This window comes from Pecten maximus, chromosome 1 (genome assembly GCF_902652985.1).
Source record: "Pecten maximus chromosome 1, xPecMax1.1, whole genome shotgun sequence".
NCBI classification, from domain to species: domain Eukaryota; kingdom Metazoa; phylum Mollusca; class Bivalvia; order Pectinida; family Pectinidae; genus Pecten; species Pecten maximus.
In genome coordinates, this window is record NC_047015.1 from 21,671,118 (window position 1) to 21,688,903 (window position 17,786).

A 17,786-nucleotide genomic window follows, 5' to 3' on the forward strand; every position below is an offset into this window, starting at 1 on the left:
TGTCTGTTGCTATAAGAATTCTATGGAGATTATATTTTGGATAATTGTCTAACCTGCGATGAAGTTGTGAAGCAAGGCTATGATGTTACTTTTTCCCCGCTGCATTATCTGCGACGGCATCAACACAGCCTTCGTTTAAAGAATATCATCCAGAATTTATGGTACAATGACTCTGGAAATAAGGGACCCTGAAATCTGGACTTCAAAGTTTTGTGTTTAGCTCGATTTTTTAAAAAGTGTCAATATCATTTCAACAAAATATAGACCATAGGTGCATCTCGACACACTTTACAGATTAATTTTTAGCTCACCTGTCCCTAGTGCAAGGGAGCTTATGCAGTGGCGCGACATTCAGCCACAATTTTTCTAATTAAACAATTTCTTCTCAATAACAAAGAGACCCAGAGACTTTCTATTGGGTCTGTGAAATGCTGGGGGAAAAGACTACCATGTTTGTTCAAATGAAAGACCTTGACTTACATTCAAGGTCACAGGTCAAATAGGCTTAAATCTTTTAAATAATTCTGAATAACAAAGAGGCCATGGACTTGATATTGTGTCTGTAGCATACTTCAATGAAGGTCTACCAAGTTTGTTCTAGTGAATGACCTTGACCTACATTCGAGGTCAAATGGGTCAAATAGGCTTAAATCTTTTAAATACTTCTTCTGAATAATCAAGAGGCACAGGAATTGATATTGAGTCTGTAGCATATATACTTCAATGAAAGTCTACCAAGGTTGTTCAAATGAATGACCTTGACCTACATTCAAGGTCAGAAGGATCAAAAAGGCTAAAATATTTAAACAAATTCTCAATAACCAAGAGACCTAGGGACTTTATTAACATCAGGATGCCTTTGGCACCTGCCATTATAGTCATGGTGGGTAAATGTTGTTAGTCACACTTTTGTTTCCGGCTAACAACTTCTCTATTCTGTACTGCAAATGATAAACATCCACAGCCTAATTATATAGTTTCTAGTTTAACAGCAATTATTGAAACAATTTAACTGCTGGTTCCGGTGTTTACTGCAATAATTTAAGATGAAATATGAATTTTTGGTGTTCTAGACTATTTTAGATTATAAATACAATCATTTTCCTCATCTGTATATACAATTTTGTTGGCGTAGGATTACGTAGTTCTGCCTTGAAAACAAAAGTGAAAAAAAAATCAGTTTGATCATCGTGGAAATTTACATGCGTCCACAGAGAAACTATCCACATGTCTTGGACTCATATGTTCATCCTGAGTTCATATGCAGCAACGTTTCATATAAGCCTAAAACCAACCGCATTTACGTAGTAAAGTTTATAATTCTATAAATAGCTTTGCAGCCAAACATTCCACAGGATAACTTCAGCTGCTACGTGACTAATCAAGTGATCATCACTTATTGGCCAAAATGGCGGTTATGTCTAATGTAACTAAACCAGCGACCGTTCGCAGTTTCATATTTATTTGTATGTCGCTAGAATACGCAAGAAATATCAACAGGAATTAAAGGCAAGTTGTAACAAGCTATATTACCGTTTTTCATGAAGATTTTATTAAATAAGATTATTATTTATTTATTTGAAAAGAATCTAAATGGTTATGATCCTTGACTGATGTACAGGCGTTTTGTTTGTCAAAACTGTAGGTCTATATATATATATATGTCTCACCGGACAGCGTGACCGACAGCGCAACCTCAGATTTCTATTGGAGGTAAAATATTTGCATTTTCGATGTTACTAGGGGTCATAAAATAGATGTTTGCTATGCCTAATCAACATCTTATAAACTTAGATGTGTACATCTTGGATTTTATCTCTAGTTGTACATGTAACTGTTAATAGACCGATTTGTCTTTCAGTTGTTTTTTTAGGTCATCTGACCCGAAGGGTCAGGATGACCTATAGTCATCATGCTTCGTCCGTCGCCGTCCGCCGTGCGTCGTGCGTAAACTTTTCACATTTCAAACTTCTTTTCAAGTTCCACCAGCGGGATTGAGCTGAAACTTGCCTGAAATGATCCTGAGATGGTCCTGACCAAGTGTTGTTATTTTTCGGGTAGGTCCGAAATCCAAGATGGCCGCCATAGCCGCCATTTTGAAAACACATTTTAAACTTCTTCTCATGTTCCACCAGTGCTATTGAGCTGAAACTTGCCTGAAATGATCCTGAGATGGTCCTGACCAAGTGTTGTTATTTTTCGGGTAGGTCCAAAATCCAAGATGGCTGCCATAGCCGCCATCTTGAAAAACACATTTTAAACTTCTTCTCAAGTTCCACCAGTGCTATTAAGCTGAAACTTGCCTGAAATGATCCTGACCAAGTGTTGTTTTTTTTTTTTTGGTTGGTCTGAAATCCAAGATGGTCGCCATGTCCGCCATCTTGAAAAACACATTTTAAACTTCTTCTCAAGTTCCACCAGTGTTATTGAGCTGAAACTTACCTGTAATGATTCTGATATGATGCAGACCAAGTGTTGTTATTTTTCGGGTTGGTCTGTTATACAAGATGGCCACCATGGCAGCCATCTTGAAAAACACATTTTAAACTTCTTCTCCAGTTCCATTGGTGCCATTGAGCTGGAAATGGGTGAGGATGTCAAGGAAGGCGAGCCAACAAAGTGTTGTTATTTTTTCGGCCTCGTAAAATCATTGACTTGGCAGCCATGGTGGCCATTTGTAACATGATTGTGCAATCATGGTTTTCCTGAACAATGCCTATTTTTAACTCTTCTCAAATTCCCCCAATGGAATTCAGCTGTAACTTACCAGAAATGATCCTGAGATGGTCCTTACCAAGTGTTGTTATTTATTGGGTCGGTCAGAAATCCAAGATGGCCACCATGGCAAACGGCGCCACTATATACTTGCTACAGAGAATACATACTACAATTATATAAGGTTTTTAATTTAGAGTCAGATGACCGTTAAGGCCCCTGGGCCTCTTATTTCAAAGTTTACAAGCAGCTTTACTCATTAAGAAGTATGTTATCAATAATCTTTCACAAACATTAAAGAAATAGGTCAGGGAAAGAACTATACTGAGCTGTGAGAAAGTTTTCAGCAGATAAATATGTTATACATGGTTTATTTTTAATATATATACTATAGAATAGGAATAACCAGATTAAGACATTTCATCTCATATAAATGTATCTGTCTGGTTATAAAATCCAATTTTATGATCTCAGACCCTGACGTTTCTCAGGGCCTTTAGCCCTTTGATATTGGGTCTGTAGAATGCTGAGGTGATTCGCTACCAAGATTATTCAAATGAATGACCTTGATCTACAGGGCCACATGGGTCGAATAGGCTAACATTTTTAAACAACTTTTCAATAACAAAGAGATCCAGGGACTTCATATTGGGCATATAGCATGCTGGGGTGAAGTGCTACTAAATTAGATCAAATGAATAACCTTGACCTATATTCAAGGTCACAGGGATCAAATATGCTAATATGTTTAACACGTTTTCTTCTCAATAACCAAGAGGCCCAAGGACTTGATATTGGGCCTGAAGTATGCTTGGGTTAAGGGCTACCAAGTTGGGTTTTTTTTCAAATGAACGAGACCTACATTCAAGGTCACAGGGGTCAAATAGGCTGAAATCTTTTAACATCTCAATATCAAAGAGTCCCCGAGGTTTGATATTGGGTCTGTAGCATGCTGGAGTGAAGGACTACCAATATCGTTTAAATGAATGTTCTTGCCCATACACTGATTTTGAACATTTTTACTACGTTTTAAAACTTCCTCAAATAGTATGCACACAGGTAAACAAGCTGATGAACATATGCATCCCTAGGTAGCACACTACAGTAGGACAGCCTGGCCATGGGCAGGGTAAGAGAAAATATTGTCTCCTTTCGCGAAGTATTTGTGATCAAATTCAAGCTTTTATATGTTTGAATACATTTGTTGAATTTAAATGAATTATAGAAAAACAGCTTAAATCCCCTTAGTATTACGAATTATTTTCTGTGCAAATTAAATTACACTTGCTTCCTGGTTTGTACGAGGGGAGGTAACTCTAGATCTTATACATTCAAGTTGATGCGACATTGGAAAGTCACGTCGAGCTCTTGGGTTGATAAAATAGCCCTTGGCGGTTTTTAGTCTCGGATTTTCCGATTAGAAATCGATAAGTGAAATCTCCGATTGTTTTTACATTCGTTACTTAAAGTGAAAGAAGAATACTTCCGATTAGTTCATTATTTCCGAGAAATAGGCCACACAAAAATGGCCTTGCTGGTTGAGTTGGTTCATACAATTCTCTACCAGCCATTTTTCACCCATCACTCCATAACTTATACCTTCTACTCATTTCCCAATTTTTCTCGTCAGCTGAAAGGCCTTTGTTTAGTAGATATAAACTGCAGTGGTCACTAAAAAGACAGACTGATGCCACAGTTCCTACAATGTTCCCATGCCAGAAGCTTGCCTCTACCAGCGCTTGTGTGTGATACCCTTTACTCATGCCCCTAACATGATACTGCCAGAAGCTTGCCTCTATAAGCGCTGTGTGACGCCCCTCACTCGTGCCCCTAACATGATACTGCCAAAAGCTTTCCTCTACAAGCGCTGTGTGACGCCCCTCACCCGTGCCCCTAACATGATACTGCCAGAAGCTTGCCTCTACAAGCGCTGTGTGACGCCCCTCACTCGTGCCCCTAACATGATACTGCCAGAAGCTTGCCTCTACAAGCGCTGTGTGACGCCCCTCACCCGTGCCCCTAACATGATACTGCCAGAAGCTTGCCTCTACAAGCGCTGTGTGACACCCCTCACTCGTGCCCCTTACATGATACTGCCAGAAGCTTGCCTCTACAAGCGCTGTGTGACACCCCTCACTCGTGCCCCTAACATGATACTGCCAGAAGCTTGCCTCTACAAGCGCTGTGTGACACCCCTCACTCGTGCCCCTAACATTTTTTTTTTTTTTTTTTTTTTTTTTTTTTTTTTTATATTTGTTTTATTTTTCCAAGGCATATTATACATAGGTACATATATATATTTTACTTCGGAAACATTTACATACTTACTCACTCACTCACTCTACATTCTATCTTTTTGACATTCAAATTAATGTATATTGCATCTATTTACTCAATTGTTCAGCTTTCACACTATATATTCTTCCAAAACCTTTCATATTTAACGTCATATGGTTTCACCCTCTCACCCTAACAAACATACACACCTAACATCAATGGTATAAGATAAAAACAAACACAGATACACGTGGACAGGATACAAATCATAACATTTATATTATTTAATCTTGAACAAAACGACAAAAATCCATATAGACATATACAGACATACATAAAGAAGAGGAAAGGAAGGAGAAGGAAGAGAAGAAGGATGAAAAGTGGAAGAAAGAAAGGAAGGAGAAGAAAAGGAAGGGAGTACTTTGTAATATTTTAAAGTATTTTTATTCAAAGATAGTACAAAAGAAAAAAAATAAATAAATAAATATCATACTTTACACAATTTATGCCAAAAGAGGAAAGGACTGGATGGTAGACTTGTTACTAAAAATGTAGATTAACTCAATTATATATATTTACTGCAATTGTCAGACACTGGGATTCCAGCAAAAGAAGAAGGTACCACATGTATGCGATTATTAATATTTAATACAAATAAATGTGTAATGTATAAGTCAATAAAACAGATTAAAAAAGTATTATTCCATAATCTGCAAAAGTTTATCCCATTTTCTCCATTCAGCCAAACATTTGTTTTTTTCTTTTTCCCCTTTTTTAGAGCTACAAAATTTTCTGACTTTATAATGATCATAGATACAATAGAGTAAAGAGTTGATATTTAAAGATTTATGCAGACATCTGTTTCTGTATATGTATTGTTTTATAATCAAAATAATTTGATTATCTACTTTAAAGGATGGATTTTTATAATCACCATCATATTTACCAAAAAGCATTGTTTTTTTATTTAGTCTAAAGGGAATAAATAATGCATCTAATAATATATCTAGACCTTCAAGAAGATTCTGAACTTGATCACATTCCCAAAAAAGGTGAACAATTGATTCAATTTCTGAGTTACAAAAGTTACAGAATGGATTGTTTGTTAGTTTGGCTTTGAAAAGAAATGAATTAGTTGTTAAGATATGATGTGATATTCTAAATTGCAACCAGTGTAATCGTGAGTTTTTACTTACTGTAAAAGGAAGTGTATATATACTACACCAATCATTTAAATTGAAATCAAGTACGTTAGACCATTTCTCTTTCCCTTTAGCAGTAATATCATTCTTTGAATTTAGAATATCATAAAATATCTTCGAGCCTTTATTAATATTAAGAAATATTGCAATATTGCTAGGTAAAACTGGATATACAAAGTTATAAGTAGTGGAATCAAATTCAAAGTGTTGTAAACATTTTTTTATTGCAGATATTACTCCATTATATTTCAAAAAGTTAGTGTTAATGCTATACTTTTGAATAAATTCATTAAAAGAGAAAAAAGTGTTGTTGTTTACATCTTTAAAGAAGTCACCAATGACATAAATACCCTTTTCATACCACTTAGAGTAGAAAATTGTTCCACCACCTATTGTAATATTTTTGTTATGCCAGACAGGTGTATGCAAGAGTGCTTTCCCTTTGACTATTTTCATATTAGTAGAGTTATCTAATCTTGACCAAGCCCTAAGTACATCTTTCCAAAAAGAATTGCTAATATTTTGTTGGCATAGATCTATATAGTTCCCTCCAATATTCATTAGTTTATCTAGGTCTAAATATTTTTCTAGTAGTGTTTTCCATTTTCCTGAAGATTGAAACAGTCGCTTAACCCAGCCAATTTTTAATGAATCAACAAAATTTTGAGTATTGAGCATTTTTAGTCCCCCATGAGAGTGATCTTGTACAATAATATCTCTTTTAATTTTATCCACTTTACTATGCCACAAAAATTCAAATAAAATAGAGTTTATTTTTTTAATTATCTTGTCACCTGGGTTTGGTAGAGCAATAAATAAATGATTAAATTGGGAGATCATTAATGATTTTATTAAATGAATTTTACCTATTGGAGTTAAGTTACGTCTGCTCCAAGCAGTAATAATATTTTTTAATTTTACTATTTTCTTATCAAAGTTCATTTTAATCATTTCATGTAGATCAACGCTGAAATCTATTCCTAATAGAGTGAATTTTTCTTTTCCCCATTTCAAGTTTAGTTCAGGTAGAAATTTATCTTGACTATATTTTTTACTGCCAATCCATACAATTTCTGTCTTATCAATATTAATTTTTAATCCTGAAATTGATGCAAAAATATTTAATTCATTCATTGTTTCTTTAAGAGATTCCTCAGATCCATCAAGAGTTAAGTATGTGTCATCTGCATATTGTGAAAGTAAAATATTTGTATTATCAACTTCTATCCCCTTAATATGTTTGTTATTTCTAAGCCTAATAGCAAGAATTTCGGCACAAAGAATGAAGATATATGGTGCGATCGGATCCCCTTGTCTACATCCCCTTTTTATTCTGAAAAATGATGAAAGATTCCCTCCCTGATTAATAGAAGCTCCTACATTACAGTTAAACAATTGTACCCAATTTTTTATATAATTTCCGAAACCAAAAAAATCTAACACTTTTGCTATGAAGTTAAAAGAAACAGAATCGAACGCCTTTTCAAAATCTATCATTAAAACCATCCCCGGAATATCATTTTCTTCAGTATAATTCATAATGTCATATAAAAGTCTAGTGTTTTCCCCAATGTATCGACCTGCTATAAAACCTGATTGATCTTTGTTAACAATTATGTCCAAAACTGATTTTATTCTATTCGCAATAACCCCTGATCCAATTTTATATATAATATTTAATAAAGTTATAGGTCTCCAGTTTTTGATATATTGACGTGGTTTATCTTTTTTTGGAATACAAATTATTACACCGTGGCGTTGTGTTACAGATAATTCTCCTTTCATGTACCCATAATTTAGTGAACGGACAATGAAATACCCAAGTTGTTCCCAAAAATATTTAAAAAATTCAACGGTATAGCCATCAGAGCCAGGACTTTTATTATTTTTCATATTGCTTAATGTCTTATATGCTTCCTCAATAGTTATAAGTCCTTCTAATTTATCAGATTCATGCATATTTAGTTTTGGGATGTTTTCGAAATCAATAAGAGAATCAAGAGTTATATCAGTTAAAGTATCATCTGAATTATATAAATTTTCATAAAAGCATTGGATTTTATCTAGAATTTCTTCTTGTTTTGTAATTAAGGTGCCATCTTCTAACTGAATTTTTGGAACTATTTTTGATGTAAAGTTTCTATTTTCCAAACTGAAAAAGTAATTAGTTGGTTTCTCCCCTTCTTCTTCCCACTTTGCCCTAGATCTAATAATGCTGCCTTTTATCTTTTTCGTTCTGATTTCTTCTAATTCTTTTTTCTTTTTATCAATTTCTATTGTATTTAAAACACTTTGACTTTCTAATTCTTCTATTGATTTTTGAAGATTAATTTCTGTTAAATTTTGTGATCTTTTCCTATAAGCAGCATGAGATATTGTTTTTCCCCTTATATTCATCAGAAGTGTCTCAAGAAATAGTTGGTCATCGATATTAAATTGTATTTCTGAATTTGGAATATTTTCTAAATTGTCTATATTATACATAGGTAAGCAATATTGTTTTTTAGTTTCTAGGATAATATTATCAACAACATCTATATATTCTACATCACTAAGTAACGAATTGTTAAATTTCCACAGTCCTTTACCTCTCTTAAATTCATGAAGTTGCATACAAATTTTGGGGAATGAATGGTCTGATCTATATCCTGTTTCTATGGAAGAATTTATTACTAACGACGAAATATTTTCTGAAATTAGGAAAAAGTCTAATCTAGACTGTTTTAATGGATTTGGCTTTCTCCATGTATATCTAATGCTATCAGGATGCTGTTCTCTATATATATCGACTAGGTTGTGGTTTTCAATTATTTCTAAGATCTTCTCTCTGGCTTTTGAATTGTTTATGTTTCTGTAACTCTTATCATAATCTTTATCAGGATTTAAAACTAGATTAAAATCACCACATATTATTATTCTATTAATTAATTAATTAATGTGCCCCTAACATGATACTGCCAGAAGCTTGCCTCTACAAGCGCTGTGTGACACCCCTTACTCGTGCCCCTTACATGATACTGCCAGAAGCTTGCCTCTACAAGCGCTGTGTGACACCCCTTACTCGTGCCCCTTACATGATACTGCCAGAAGCTTGCCTCTACAAGCGCTGTGTGACACCCCTTACTCGTGCCCCTTACATGATACTGGTTTATATTGGTTATCGGCCTTTTATAAGCGATATGTTTCTGGTCCTCCTTGATTTTGTTTCTCCACAATCCCGTGTATCTTCTTAATTCTTTTTCTTCTTAAACTTTTTAACATATTGGTTTTGTGCGCCATGTTTGTCATATCTTCAACTATAATAAATTTCCTAGTTGTATTGTGTAACGAATTTAGCCTATTTATATCAGATGTTATGTCATTGGCCCCCCCCCCCCCCTTGCCGTTAGACACTTGGTATTTACATTTGATAATTATCGACCAGTGTTGGAGAAGAACACAAATCATCACGCATGACTGCGCACTGTCCTGATTTTGCAGTGTACTGTAGATGAGAATCAATATACTGTTTGCAGTCCTTTGTAATACCAGTTTAACATTTTGAACGCAAGTGCCTGAATGACGTTTACCTCTGTGTCTCACAAAAAAATAACAACCTTATATTCCATGTCTAGCCAATCGTGAAACGCTATATGTTTGGTATGTGTGTGTAAACCTAAACTAGGATCCGGGTCTAATAGACAAAACAGAATTCATGATTTACTTAGAATTACATTTATATAATGTCTATACTGGTTATTATGATTTACTGGAGAACATTCCAGAAGGATGACTTCATTTCACTTTTTTTCCATTTATAAGATCGTGGTTTGTGAAGTCTAATGTTCGTGTTATGATCACGAGGATGCTAGGGGAACACCTATGTTACAAAACTCCACATATCCTAGGGGAACACTTCTGTTACAAAACGTCTACAGATCCTAGGGGAACACTTCTGTTACAAAACGTCTACAGATCCTAGGGGAACACTTCTGTTACAAAACGTCTACAGATCCTAGGGAAACACTTCTGTTACAAAACTCCACAGATCCTTGGAGAACACCTCTATTTTACCGAAAACTTCTACAGATCCTAGGGGAACATCTATGTTACAAAACGTCTACAGATCCTAGGGGAACCCTTCTGTTACAAAACTTCTACAGATCCTAGGGGAACACATATGTTACAAAACTTCTACAGATCCTAGGGGAACACTTCTGTTACAAAAGTCTACAGATCCTAGGGGAACCCTTCTGTTACAAAACGTCTACAGATCCTATGGGAACGCCTGTTACAAAACGTCTACAGATCCTAGGGGAACACTTCTGTTACAAAAGTCTACAGATCCTAGGGAAACACTTCTGTTACAAAACTTCTACAGATCCTAGGGAAACACTTCTGTTACAAAACTCCACAGATCCTAGGGAAACACTTCTGTTACAAAACTCCACAGATCCTAGGGAAACACTTCTGTTATAAAACTTCTACAGATCCTAGGGAAATACTTCTGTTACAAAACTTCTACAGATCCTAGGGGAACACCTATGTTACAAAACGTCTACAGATCCTAGGGGAACCCTTCTGTTATAAAACTTCTACAGATCCTAGGGGAATACATGTATTACAAGACTTCTACAGATCCTAGCCAGAGGAACACTGTTAAAAAACTCCACAGATCCTACGAGAACACCTCTATTTTACCGAAAACTTCTACAAATCCTAGGGGAACACTTCTGTTACAAAACGTCTACAGATCTTAGGGGAACACTTCTGTTACAAAACGTCTACAGATCTTAGGGGAACACTTCTGTTACAAAAGTCTACAGATCTTAGTGGAACACTTCTGTTACAAAACGTCTACAGATCCTAGGGGAACACCTGTGTTACAAAACGTCTACAGATCCTAGGGGAACATCTATGTTACTAAACTCCACAGATCCTAGGGGAACACATATGTTACAAAACTTCTACAGATCCTAGGGGAACACTTAATTACATGTTGGAAGGGACCTAGAATGTTCTGGGCCATAGGAAGGGACCTAGAATGTTATGGGCCATGGGAAGGGACCTAGAATGTCATGGGCCATTGGAAAGGACCTAGAATGTTCTGGGCCATGGGAAGGGACCTAGAATGTTCTGGGCCATGGGAAGGGACCTAGAATGTTCTGGGCCATTGGAAAGGACCTAGAATGTTATGGACCATGGGAAGGGACCTAGAATGTTATGGACCATGGGAAGGTACCTAGAATGTTATGGACCATGGGAAGGGACCTAGAATGTTATGGGCCATGGGAAGGGACCTAGAATGTTCTGGGCCATGGGAAGGGACCTAGAATGTTATGGACCATGGGAAGGTACCTAGAATGTTATGGACCATGGGAAGGTACCTAGAATGTTATGGACTATGGGAAGGGACCTAGAATGTTATGGACCATGGGAAGGGACCTTGAATGTTATGGACCATTGGAAAGGACCTAGAATGTTATGGACCATGGGAAGGGACCTAGAATGTTCTGGGCCATGGGAAGGGACCTAGAATGTTCTGGGCCATGGGAAGGGATCTAGAATGTTATGGGCCATGGGAAGGGACCTAGAATGTTCTGGGCCATGGGAAGGGATCTAGAATGTTCTGGGCCATGGGAAGGGACCTAGAATGTTCTGGGCCATTCGAAGGTACCTAGAATGTTATGGACCATGGGAAGGGACCTATAATGTTCTGGGCCATGGGAAGGGACCTAGAATGTTCTGGGCCATTGGAAGGGACCTAGAATGTTCTGGGCCATGGGAAGGGACCTAGAATGTCATGGGCCATGGGAAGGGACCTAGAATGTTCTGGGCTATTGGAAGGGACCTAGGATGTTCTGGGCCATGGGAAGGAACCTAGAATGTTTTGGGAACAGTATGGGAACGGACCTGGGATGTTATTAGCCGTGGGAAGGGACCTGCATGGGATGTTATTAGCCGTGAGAAGGGACCTGCATGGGATGTTATTAGCCGTGGGAAGGGACCTGCATGGGATGTTATTAGCCGTGGGAAGGGACCTGCATGGGATGTTATTAGCCGTTGGACGGGACCTGGAATGTTATTAGCCTTCGGAAGGGACCTCTATCTTCTCCATTACCTTTATAGTCCAGTCAAATTAACCGGTAAAATAGGCAAACATAGAAAAAAATGCAATAGAATTTATTCTTGCATTTTTCAAGCCTTGATTATATTGCGGAAAGCATGTAAAAAATATTAGGTTCTCCGTTGATTCGAAAGTGCTAAAAATTGCCATTATTTAAGACCCCAGACACACTAAATTATGGTTATAACTAATAATAGGGGGTAGGGGTATACTAGATGATATATATCATTCAGTTCATTATCGATTCTTTAATATGATGTCGGAAATGAAATGCAGTATATCCCTCATTAGCAAATTATGAAATTTTGTCTGATCTGTTGCACAAGGACGTCATTATTAGACAATGATTATCTCCCTTTGCAAATATAAAGACATTTCAGTGTATGTGTACAAAAAGAAGATGAAATTGAAAGAAAATTCTTAATATTATTATTTTTTATTGGTTTCTGTGTTGTTTCAGTAAATGTCACATTTTTAAAACAATTTTGAATGTTTTAGTGTTTTCTGTCTAGTTTTAAGTATCAAAGAGAACATCAGTGTCCCTGTGGTGATTGGTGCAGCTGACACCTCTGCATTCTCCACAACAACCTGAACATTCCAAACCGTGTTTGCGACACGTGCAGTGTTTTGTATCACAATTCAATCTACAATTGCAGCTTATTATCTTAAGCAGTTTCTTTGGAACAGGAGGTAGGGTCGATTTAGTTGCTTACAACTTCCCTTGGTAAGTGTACCATCCCCATTCTTGTGGATCTAAATCATCACATCACAGTCAGTCGTTATCCATTGAATGCATTGTAGAAATAATCGTTTGTTGCGGAAGGTAGCAGCATCTGAAGTAGGCGGTAAATTCTGCACATTCACGTATGTTGATAACGTAATTGTCTTAGGAGTTATAAGCATAAGTAGATCAAGACCCCCATGCATGATTCCTCCATAAAAAAACGCAACGAGTTCCTCACCAGCTTTTACCAATGTATGTGAATTGGAATCTCTGCGGATAAAGTGTTCGGCAAAGCATTTATAGTAAGGACATGCATTTGTTAATCTTTTTCAACGCGGCTCCTTTACCAATACAAAACAATCTTGACGTTGTATGGTATCCTGTCATGGCGTGGATGACTGGAAGTAACCGACAGACTATCTGCTCAAGTACGGAGTTTGTTTTCTGTATATCCCAGAACCTGACGTGTCGGGTCGTCATCTCAGAACGGAAGAACAGCTTGTTGGCAACCATGTCATAATGATAACACAATATCACAAGTAGGTCGGTATCCTCTCCGATCAGAACAACAGGATTGGTTGATGCACACGCAAATGTTGTTGTGACGATTGATCTGTCTGCATCTCCCTTAGCATGAACAGTTGTACATCCGTTGTCCTGAAGCTTCCTACTAAGAAGGTTGATAAATTTCTGCTTATTATCAACACATGCTAGGCATGTTTCCTTCTTTATTTTGCATGGCGGACTTTCTGTAAAATTGACCTTCTTATGCACTGATCCTTTCGTACGATGAATTAACGTGACATCTTTGGTTGTTGGCCCTTCAGGATAGCCATCAAAAGCAATGGTATCGCTATATCGCCGTTGTACGTAATCGACGCATGATCGGCAAATGGCTGAAAAGGAGTCCCCATTCGCCCAGTGAATACGTTGTAAGAAGGAACCGCGTCCAGAAAATGTGTAATGCTAACTTATTGAACCTCATTAACCCCACAATCACCCATGTTCCAAATGGCGTCGACAAGCACTGGTTTACTTGCCTCTCTTGGAAGACCCGACTTATCGAACAAGCTTGATGGAAAGCTGCATAGTCCATACTTGAAAACCTCTGATATGTCCTCGAATTGTCCATGAGCGGCTGTTGTAAGACGCTGAAACAATAGTTGTGGGTCGACACTTACTGGTCTTTGCGTTCACTGGTGGTAATTTAGTTGGACTTTTTGAAACTGAATCAAGGATTTTGTTCCAGCTAGGGATTGTATCACCTTAGTTCCAATGCCTTTAACACTGGCAGCATTTACACTTTGGTCAGCAATAAAGCCCGTTTCAATAACTCTCAGTGACGTATCTTCCTTATCGAAATACGTCACTGAGAGTTATGGAAGATGGTTTCTGTCGGTGAGGAATGCCAAAATAGATATTATGTCTTTTCTGTCTCTCTCCTTCAGGGCAGATGTTGATTCATTGTGCTGGTCACTTGTGTGAAAGCCTACGTTTGTTAACTCTTGGACAACATTGTTAATCTCAACACATGCTGGCAACGAAAGCAGCCATTTAGCTCGTTGATAAAAATAAGACAAATAAAACAAAATCAAAAAAGGAAAACTTAGCTTTAAAAATGTATTTGGTGAATTAGCATCCTTGGTGCAAACAGACTTTTTTCAGAATCCGATGTTCGTTGTACGTTGGGTTGGGGAAACAAAAAAGGCTGGTGGGGACGGGTTAAAACGAAAACAACAAAACAAACAATGCTAGAATATGAACGCATATTAAGCATATCAAAGTACAAGTATAACACAGTATATATATGCAATTTTTAATATGTTTCTGGAATTTTGCATGAAAAAAGAATATTCATTCATTATTATGTAGACTACATGTATATTATTTATAAAGTTTGAAAATATTTCAAATATTATATATTCGTGTTATAGATTCAATATTGCAAGAAATTTGATGCAAGCATTGACATGCTAACTAATTATAAGAACAGTGCTGGTATCTGGACTATTAATGTCGTCACCAATCCGTATTTTAAATGTTTACCTATGACCAATTTACAGGGCAACATTTCGAAAAATCTGGATTAAGCAGTGAACACTTTTAAGTTTTGACTTAACATATATAAACTGATATTGCATTAAAAAGAAAATGCAAAATATACATTTTTGAACGAAATTGATCGTGTTTTCCCCAAACGATCTACTGTATATGTCCTATATATACATAGATTTAAAAACCCGACAAAAATATGATACACTCTTTCGAAGCCTTTTGTTAATAATATCGTTTATTGCTTTGGCATACTGTAATCATATATGGCAATCTTTAGAATATATACAGTGATAGAGCTGAATTTTCAGAAAAAGAACAGCTTTGGTTGCGTACCAGTTGAAGCGATTCGAGGTAAACAAACAAGCAGACGACGATCAAAACAAATTTTTTCTATATTTTTATTTATCTTGTTTTCAGGAAATCTCGTTGTAGAGATAGCATCCAAATCATTCTTAGTAACTATTTGGGAACTTACCATAGAAAACACATCAGTAAATCAGCATTACGAAGATATAAAGGCATATACGTCGAGATGTGATGTGCTTCACAATAAGTATCTGGTTATCTCCCTTACTGTGTACGGCAGCCCTCAACGCCAAACCGCGCAATACACAAATGCGCTGTATTAAGATAGCAAAATTAAACATTTTCCCCAACCAATATTTTCCGATATTTTTGATATGTTGTTTGTACACGTTTTCTGAATAGTAAACAGCAGAAATAATTTCTATTGCAATTTTTTCGAAGATAAAACTTCTATAGTTCAATCTCATTACTGAAGATACCAGACAGGACACCACAACCGGCCACATCGCACAAACAACGGGCGAACCAGTCGTCTAACGTCGACAGAACACTATAATGAGTGAGACGAAACCAGGCATTGGACGAAGTCATGTAGACGATAAACCAGTAATTAACTAACCATAACTAACTAGTCGTCTAACGCCGACAGAACACTGACTATAAGGAGTGAGACGAATCCAAGCATTGGACGAAGTCATAAACCAGTAATTAACTAACCATAACTAACCAGTCGTCTAACGCCGACAGAACACTGCATGACTATAATGAGTGAGACAAAACCAAGCATTGGACGAAGTCATGTAGACGGCAAACCAGTAATTAACTAACCATAACTAACCAGTCCCGAGCACTTAACGGGAGTAGTGATTACCTATTTTACAGACTGTGGTAAGTCTCGGATAGGGGACATAGCCCTAAGCCGTCCTCTCATTGGCGAACGCTCATGCATATCAACCAAAGGCTAAAATTGTGCCAGTTTCAAGGGAGACACAAAGAAAGTTGAACAGAAAGGAGAGAAAAAAGTTAAGCTCCCAAACTAAGTCGCTTTCTACGAATTTCTTACGCCCTACTTACAGGGCATGTAAAGCGAAGACTATCGTATTGATAAAAACAACGTTAGATATCATAATCTCTCCTATAAAACCTGCCCTGGGTAGAAGGTGCTCGTTGAATACATGTTAAGTTGACTTGTGACAGATAGCCAGCAATGTGTTACTGGTAATCCACATACGGTATGAGCAAAAGCTTTCAGTTACTGGGCTTCCGTAGATATTGGCCAAATTCTTTGAAATCCGTGATCTGTGTTTACTGTAATGTCTGAGTTACATCAGACCGAAGCCTTGTTAGCTTGATAAGTCTGATCAAAAATTCTAAGCGTTAGAATTTGAAAAGTGTCCGAACATTTTTTAATGTTTATTTCTTCTCCTTGATGATTGCATATCAGGTTTTTAAAAATGTACTGATCGGTAGGTTGCCAGGTTTTCAATAATTGTTTCATATTACTTTTAGAAAAATCAGGTAAATTTTTAGTGAGTTTTGTTTGTTTATTGATGCGTGGCATATTGAAATGATACATGTACATGCATACCATCACGATATACGCACGCCTGTTATGACTGTAGAAAATACGTAACAGGACTACAAAATATATGCTGTGTGTATGTGACTCATGAAAACCCTATTTTAATAACTGAATTGAACCTCAAAGTGTATGATACAGTGTAATGTTAACAAAGTGTATGATACAGTGTGATGTTAACAAAGTGTATGATACAGTGTGATGTTAACAAAGTGTATGATACAGTGTAATGTTAACAAAGTGTATGATACAGTGTGATGTTAACAAAGTGTATGATACAGTGTGATGTTAACAAAGTGTATGATACAGTGTGATGTTAACAAAGTGTATGATACAGTGTGATGTTAACAAAGTGTATGATACAGTGTGATGTTAACAAAGTGTATGATACAGTGTGATGTTAACAAAGTGTATGATACAGTGTGATGTTAACAAAGTGTATGATACAGTGTGATGTTAAAGTGTATGATACAGTGTGATGTTAACAAAGTGTATGATACAGTGTGATGTTAAAGTGTATGATACAGTGTGATGTTAACAAAGTGTATGATACAGTGTGATGTTAAAGTGTATGATACAGTGTGATGTTAAAGTGTATGATACAGTGTAATGTTAAAGTGTATGATACAGTGTGATGTTAACAAAGTGTATGATACAGTGTGATGTTAACAAAGTGTATGATACAGTGTGATGTTAACAAAGTGTATGATACAGTGTGATGTTAACAAAGTGTATGATACAGTGTGATGTTAACAAAGTGTATGATACAGTGTGATGTTAACAAAGTGTATGATACAGTGTGATGTTAACAAAGTGTATGAT

General features: G+C 36.6%; 1 protein-coding gene across 2 annotated transcripts; it reads left to right on the top strand.

The window, feature by feature from the left end:
• The first annotated feature begins 2,883 nt into the window (after positions 1-2,883).
• On the top strand, positions 2,884-9,518 carry LOC117327626. Of its 2 annotated transcripts, XM_033884698.1 has the most exons (3): positions 2,884-4,928; positions 9,143-9,268; positions 9,332-9,518. In XM_033884698.1, exons 1-3 carry the CDS (start codon positions 4,428-4,430, stop codon positions 9,425-9,427), a joined length of 723 nt encoding a protein of 240 aa, XP_033740589.1. In that variant the 5' UTR covers positions 2,884-4,427; the 3' UTR covers positions 9,428-9,518. The 2 variants fall into 2 exon arrangements, with proteins under 2 accessions (XP_033740589.1, XP_033740581.1); XM_033884690.1 differs by having other exon boundaries at positions 9,143-9,518.
• The last annotated feature ends 8,268 nt before the right edge of the window (positions 9,519-17,786 follow it).